This window comes from Elephantulus edwardii, unplaced genomic scaffold (assembly GCF_000299155.1).
Source record: "Elephantulus edwardii isolate Elephantulus edwardi_28Jun2011 unplaced genomic scaffold, EleEdw1.0 scaffold00010, whole genome shotgun sequence".
Classification (NCBI taxonomy): domain Eukaryota; kingdom Metazoa; phylum Chordata; class Mammalia; order Macroscelidea; family Macroscelididae; genus Elephantulus; species Elephantulus edwardii.
This window is the reverse complement of record NW_006399760.1, coordinates 34,415,334-34,423,411: the sequence shown is the minus strand read 5'-3', so window position 1 is coordinate 34,423,411 and position 8,078 is coordinate 34,415,334. Positions and strand designations below refer to the sequence as shown.

The following is an 8,078-nucleotide window of genomic DNA, read 5'->3' as shown; positions in this document are numbered from 1 at the left end:
ACTAGGGTCTGCTTACAACTGTTCCTCCTCCTTTGTATTTCCATACTTGATAGTTCTACCTAGGTTGCCCTTTCTGTTAGTCTGGGTGTGTTCTGAGGCTTAAATAAAAAACTAATATAGTATGTTTTTGCTATGTGCCATTGAGTCATCCTACAATGTATAGTGACCCTATGTACAGGAGCTGTGAACCCTTCCCTGTCCTGAGCCAGTCTCTCTAATACTGACAAACCAACCTTCATTGCTCCAGATACCGTATCAGTCCATCTCATCCAGGGTCTTCCTCTCCTGCCCTATCCCTCCACCCTTCTGAGTATGATTCTTTTAGTACATGTGAATGTGACCTTTTTTCTTGCGTTGCTCAGTGTTTATTATTCAAAATGGCTTCCCTATCCATTAACTTTGTCATATGGATGGCCAAGAATATGCAAATAGGGTGTGTTAGCCTATTCACAAGGGGACTGGCTAGTGTCACCAATCCACAAAGCAATTGGCTAGGTTTGTCATTAAATTGAGAGGATCCAGCAGCAAAATGAGGGAACTTTATTTTTCCTAAAAAAAAAAAAAAGACTTGAAGGATTTTGGTACTTTTTTAAAAAAATTGAAAATAATTTACCCTGTACTTGAATCCCAGATGAGACTGGAAGGGTCACATGTTTTTGCACTTAATACAGCATTTCCAGGTGAGGTACTCCAGGATTCTGGCTCATTCTGATACTCAAGAAGGGCCTCTTTGGCCATGGCTGTAGACTGCTCTTGACTGACTCAGCACCCTTAGGGTTTGGGCATTATGTAAACTTTGACAGGTTTGCCAAAGGGGATGGTACCCTCAATGCTGGTTTCCAACTGTGGTGACATTTCACCACTGTCAATCCAAGAGGATTTTGGAATGCTTGCATTGGAGTTATAGGCCAGCAGGATCCTCACTTCCACCTGGCATGGTTCTGTCCAGGCAGTGTGGAGCAGTACACCTGAGTGATGAGGCCGTGGCGTCCTGGGCCAGGATTCCAGAAGTCTGCAAGTGTGCTGGCTTAGGGTGGATCATCTGAGCCTGGCCATCTGGATATAAGACCTGGACTTTCACAGTGCTCTGAGATTCCTGCACATGCTCCAGGGTTGCATCAACATTGAGAGCTACTACCAGTCCAAATGTAAATCGCAAAGGGTTAATCTGACTTGCTTGCTGGTTTGATGATTATGGCTGAAGTTTTGCGGATCTACTCGGGCAGAGGGAGATGCAGGAAGGTACTCTGTTGCAGCATGGTTTGTAGAATTTTGACCACTTCTGCAGGTTTTGACGTCATTAGTCGAGGCATGAGGTCAAGATGTTTGTCCATAAAGCTCTCCTCTAGGTGGGGCAAGTCAGCGATGAAACACCTTTGAAAAAAGTCCACTTCCTGTAAAAATTTTTCACACATTCCAAATAGGGGCTCAACTCATCGAGGAATTCGTGCTATTACTATCAGTTGCAAGGCTTTGGCCTGCAGCCTCATGTGATGTATAATCACCACCTACTTATTTTCCACACCACTGTACATTAACTCCATTTTGGAGGTCTCTTCTATGATCTGCTTTGCTGCTGCTGAGACCAGATCACTCTGCTTCAGATACAAAGGGACAGCCACATTCCACCAGCAAAGAAGACGCAAGAGAATCAGCATGTCCTTTGGGGCCAGCGACTCTTGTACCAGGCTGACCAGGGCCTACAGGAACAGCAGCCACAGCAGAGAACCTGACATGAGTCAGAAGAGACCTTGGCACTGCTACACCACTGTATCAGAGCTAAATGCCTTTGGCTCAAGTTTGTTGAGAGGACTGGGGGAGTAAGAAGCCATAATTCACAGGACTGAGAGCTTTGTAATACTGACCTATGACCACAAGGCTAAAAGCTGAGGTGCATGGCGGCAATATTTCTGAAGTTATCCTGGTGTATTCTGCTACTAATCTGGATGATAATCTTTTCACTTCCCCATTGTGGTTCTGTGTGGTCTTTGAGCTATTGCATTGAATTTTGGACCCAGTAAAGCAATGATAGTGGTGTTGGGATGAGTAGAAAGAGGTGCAGGAGTGTGGGGGATATGCCTGACCTTATGGGAATTGATTTTTGTTGTTGGTGATGTTGACAGGAATGGTTCCCCTTTGTGAAGTTGGTAAAGGTGAAATATGACCATTGCCTCATGGTCTTTGTTCTTTTTACATTTGCAAATGGGGTCTTTACAGAATCATGTTGTTGCTGATTGCCCTTGAGTCTGGACTAACTCATAGCTTACTGTCCAATAGGTTTTCAAAGCCTATAGATCCCATGGAACAATTGGTAAGGAGAAAAGGTGCTCAGTATACATGCTGAGCAAATCATTCAAGAAGCTGTACTTTATGAAGAATGTGGCATCAGGATTGGAGGAAGGCTCATCAACTATCCTGCCTCATGCAGATGACACAATTTTGCTTGCTTCAAGCTAGGAAGACCTGAAGAGCCTGCTGTAGAAGATCAAGGACTTCAATGGATTGCATCTCAGCATCTAAAAGACAAAACCCCTCACTACTAGACCACTGGGGAACATCATGAGAGATGGAAAAAGATTAAAGTTGTCAGTGATTTAGTCTTACTTGGATTCACATTTAATACCCCTGTTACTAAGAGTCAGAAGATCAGGATTGCATTGGGGAAAGTCTGCTATCAGGGACCTGTGGAACAATGATGTCAGTTTAAAAACTAAGGTGTGTCTGATTCAAGTCAAGGGCTTTGCAGTCACCTGCTGTGCAACTGAGAGCTAGACAATAAATAAAAGTGACAGAAGATGTCTTTGATTTGTGATGTTGGAGTACTGAATATTCCATGAATATTCATTTAACTTATGCCTAAAGAACAAACAGCTATGTCTTAGACAAAGTGCAGTCAGAGTGCTTCTTAGAGACAAGGATAGTGAAGTTTCTTCTCACATATTTTAGACTTGTTGTTGTTGTTAGGTGCTCTCAAGTTGAATATGACTCTTAGCCTAGGAAAAACAGATCGGAACCCTATCCTATCCTGTGCCATCCTCACAATCTCTGACACACTGAAGCCCATTGCTAAAGTGACTATGTCATTCCATGTGGTTGAGGGTCTTCCTCTCTTTTGATGACCCTCAACCTTTCCAAGCATAATGCCCCTCTCCAAAGAATAACTTCTAATAACAACACGCCCAAATGATGTGAGACAAAGCTTCATAATTTTTACCTCCAAGATTCTGGCTGCATCTTCTCTAGGACATATCTCTTCTTTTGGCAGTCCATGAGATAGTTAATACTCTTCTCCAAACATAATTCAAAGGCATCAATTTTTCTTCTGTCTTTCTTAGAAATTTACCAGATCTCACATGCATAGCAAATAACTCTCCAGAGTGCTGAAGTGCAAAGAGGTCAATCTAGAAACTAAGGTGTGCCTGATCCAGGCCATGGTCATCATAATTACAGAGCTGGACAATGACCAAAGATGACAGAGGAAGAATTGATGCCTTTGAGTTGTGCTGGAAAAAAGTATTTCATGGACTGTCAAGAGAACAAACAGTCTTATCCTAGAGAGAGTGAAATCAAGCTGCTCCCTGAAAGCAAGGATTTTGAAGCTCAGTCTCACATACTTTGGGCACATGGACAGGAGTGACTAGTCCCTGGGGAAAGACACTGTGCTTGGAAGTCTGGAGGGACAGTGCAGAAGAGGAAGAACAAGTATGAGATGATTGACACAGTAACTGGGGTAATGGATTAGATGTGTCAGAGACAGAGACTGGCTCAGGATAGAGCATAGTTTAGGGGTATTGTGCATAGTGTGGCTATGAGTTGCAGACAACTCGATGGCATATAACAACCACCAAAATTAGGAAATGATAATCTGAGGCTGGCAATCACCATACTTCTTTCCCAGACTCAAAAAGAATACTTTTTTAAAAAAATTTATACAAGTTTAAACAAAGTTTTGTTTCCCATTAACCTGCTGAATGAGAGTGTTCACACACCTTGCTTACGGGTTTTTGCTGGTACGAGTGGTAAACTAGTCTTAATCACTAGCTGTTTGCACAAGATGTTTGCAAACACAAAATGAAGGTAAAATATAAGATGCCACTTCAGGGATATTCTTTTGTTAGTTCAGCAGGTGAGTGAGAGACAGAAAAGAATTGCTTTTCCTTTGTCCAGGAAAGTGTGAGGCTATGATGTAAATGAAGCAGGCCCTGGTTTAAGTACTCTTGTCCAGCAGTGAGGCTGCTTCTATGTCAGATTTTAAAACTGTATGTGAATGTAAAGGAATTTTCCTAGTTCTGTGCTAGGTGCCTATTAGTTGACTGAGACTCCTAGTGGCCCCGTGAATAACAGGTCTAGAACCTTCCTGTATCTTTAACATTGTCATCATCCTTACTATTTTCCACATGCTCAAGATCATTGTTAGTCAGGATGTCACTCCATCCCCTTAAGGGTCTTCCTTTATTTTGATGAACCTCTTCCTTTCCCAGAATCATGTCTTTGCCAAGGACTGGCCCTCTTGACAACAGGCCCAACATGTGTGAGATGAAGGGTCACCTTTCTAAAGAACACCCTGGTTGCACTTCTTGAGACAGATTTGTTTGTTGTTTTGGTAGTCCATGAAATATTCAGTACTCTTTCTAACACTACAAATAAAGGCATCTGTTCTTTGTCCAACTTTTAGAAGCATATGAAGCAACTGATCTTCTTCAGTAAGTGCTGCTTCAAATCTTCAGGTTTTGCAAGCAAGGTTGTAACATCTTCATAACACAGGTTGTTGATGAGTCTTCCTTCAATCCTGATGCCACATTCTCCTTCATAGAGTCTAGCTTCTTGAATAATTTGCTTGGTATGCCGGTTGAAATTGTTATGGAGAAAGAGTTAAACTCTGACACATACCTTTCCAGGTTTTAAATAATGTAATATTCCCTTGTTCTCTTTGGGCTGCAACAGGCAAAAAAGCAATTAAAACTATTTTAAATAGAAGTGGCCTTTTAGTCTAGAGGGACAGCTTTGAGGAAACATTTTGATCAAATCAAAAACCTTTTAACTTGCAGTTTTCCTCCAGTTTGCAATCTAGTAGCTCCTTCTCTTAGAACAGAATAATAAGACCTCTAAATCTTGACTCAAGGATGGCTTTTTAAAGCAATGAAAATGAAAATTTTCAGAGTTTTGGATCTTAACTAGGTTAAGATTTAGTATATTTGCTCTGATTCATAGACTTTATTTTCCTGTCTCCTTTCCCTGAATTGAGAAAACTTATGCAGGCATTTCAAGATCCAAGAACACAACCTAAAAGCCTAAGTACCTTCAGGAGTTCCCTCCTAACAATCTTCCCATTTGCTAAGCCATTTCAGGTGCCATACAAGTGACTCCTGTGTGACTTTCTAGAGAACAGCCTCCCTGAAAGGGCATGCTCTGTGAGGACCTCCCTGCTCACTTTGAAATACCCATCTTTAAAGCCATGGGTACACACGTTGCTGAATCATGGGCCTTTTTGATCATCTATGCATACTCACCACAAGACCCTGGTGGCAGCTGTATCTTGAAAGAACAACTGTGCATTAACTTAATTATCCTTATCCCTCTCACATGAGTCAATCCCAGGTGACCCCTCTTCTTTCCATGAATTTTTCCATTAATTTATTCCATGAATAAACATGGAAGTCTTTCTTAATAGGTTAACTCAGACCCCACCCTCTTCATGAATAATCATCTTTTCCCACCTCCAAAACCTATAAAAGCACCCCATTACAAAACATGCTCTAGCAATGCCTTGTTCCTCTGTGTCTTCTTTTGCAAACTTGTGTATCTTCAAGTTGGAACTGACCAGTAGCTGACTCCAGAGAGCTTTCAGAGGTGGTTGTCCCAAATCTACAACTCCATGATTTCTGACATCAACAGTCCTTCCTTTGTTCAGTTCCCTAGCTTCTCTCTGTCCTTTGGGTTCAGTGGTTTGCTGGGTCATCTCCCAGAGACTCAGACCCACTTGGGGAAAGAGTCACATGATTATAGGTATGCAGGCCGGTTTTGTGGAGACTGGTGAGCATTGTAGACTTCATTTAAAGGCAGGCATTCCAAAAGGTAAGCTAGCATTGAGGCCCCATGGGCTTATCTAAACCTCTAGTGGGGTAGGGGTTGCATCCCTCCTTAATCCTCTCTTTAAGGATAATTCAGCACAAAATCAACAGTTAATCACTGCTAGAAAAGATATTTTGAATGATAAACCTTAGAACACAGAGACCACCACCCCTTTTTCTAAGGGGCCTTTCTAGCCATCATCCTCACAGTTGAAGGATCAAATTTTCCCTTACAGTCATAAGAACTGTTTTCATGAAAGCGTGCAAGCCTATTACTCCATGCTTCATGCCTTAATTTGTGTGCTTAAATCCCATGGGAGACTGCTCATTCCTCTTCTGAACAGCTGGTGGATTCGAGCCATGTGTCTTTGGGATTATAGTGGAGCTTCTTATCACAAGGCCACCAGAGCTCCCTTTGCAAAATATTTCCTCTAATAAACCTCTTTCTTTCCTTGTACAGAAAAAGTTAGACTCTTGTTTTACTGTTTTTACTTAATAAGAAGAAGAACTCAAATTTACGGAGTAACTTGAAGACATTTTCTTGGTGACCACATTTTGGTTGTAGTAGTGGTGAAGAATACTAAATATACCATGAGGTACCAAAAGAACAAACAAATCAGTTTTGAAGGAAGTGCAACCAAAATTTTCTTTTGAGTCAGGGATGGTAAAACCTGTCCCACTTACTTTTGACATATTTTCTGGAAGAACCAGTGCTTAGAGACATTGTCAGCGAAAGAGAGGAAGACCCTTAACCTGATGGAATGATGGCAGTGACTATAGTGGGTTTGAGCTTGACAAAGATTGAGGTTTTGAGCATGGCAAAGATTGAGAGTGGTACAGGATAGGGCTCCATTCTGATGTTTTGTTTGTAGTGCCACTGTGAGTCGTAGTAGATTTAAGAGTATCTAACAAAAACAAAAAGGAATTCCATGGTATAGTCTGTAGAGAGTTGTACTTCTAATCCAAAGGTAATTTGAATCCACCAGTGACTCAGTGACACAAAGATGGGCAATTTCCTCCCATATAATTTACAGCCTCTGAGAACCCACGAGAGGGTTAGCATTGAATTGGACAACAATGGAATGCAATGAAGTGAGAATAAACATTGAGAATATTCCTAAGGGGATGGATAAATGAAGTAGAAAGGAAACTAGTGTGGAGGATTTTTCCAGAGTCAGCAATCTAACATTGTACTTTTTGTGAGCTCAACATCAAGTCAGTAGCTTTTTTGTTTTCACTTTAAAGCACGGGTGTTGAATTACTTTAGACTAACATATCTGACTAATAAACTCTGACATTTGAAAATAGAGTTTATATTAAAATTTTATTATGTAGATTAACTTGAAAATAATAAAACTTAATTTCTTTCAGGACACTCTAGAACATGTATTCACCACAATTCTAAGCCACTGGAATTGTATTGGGTTTTGGTTTGGGTTCCCCCCGCCCCATATTTATTTAAGCCTCAAAGAGTGTAATATTGTGTTCTTGTAATTATTGATAAGCAATTAAATCCTATCCTCAGTTCTCCATTTTAGCAGGTGAAATCAAGATCTTACAGGCATACTTTGGTTTTTATTTTATTATAGAGAATGTATGGAGCAAAACATATACCTGTTCAACATTTTCTACATGTATCAACAAAAGAGAACAAGTAACTAGATTCTTACCCATGTTTTCAAAATGCACAAGAGAATAAGATTTTTTTTGCATTACTAAAAAGTGTAATTTATTTCATTGTAATAACAAAATAAAAATAGAATTTATAAAATCCTTATTATTTTCTATCAGTAACAGCAATTTTTTTGCAAAGGCTTTTGACTGTGTGGATCATAATAAGCTGTGGCTGACTCTGAGAAGAATGGGAATCCCAGAAGATTTGATTGTGCTAATGCGAAACTTATACTTGGACCAAGAGGCAGTTGTCAGAATAGAGCAAGGAGACACTACATGGTTCAAAATCAAGAAGGGGGTTCGTCAGGGATGTATTCTGTCTCCATACCTTTT

The 8,078-nt window shown here is 40.6% G+C and overlaps 1 protein-coding gene across 1 annotated transcript in view; it reads left to right on the top strand.

Moving 5' to 3' along the window:
• The first annotated feature begins 6,008 nt into the window (after positions 1–6,008).
• CD302 (CD302 molecule) overlaps positions 6,009–8,078 on the top strand; it is a 43,320-nt gene continuing 41,250 nt past the window's right edge. The window contains exon 1 of the mRNA XM_006880821.1: positions 6,009–6,075. Coding sequence (XP_006880883.1) covers positions 6,009–6,075 — 67 coding nt within the window. The remainder of the gene's footprint in view (positions 6,076–8,078) is intronic.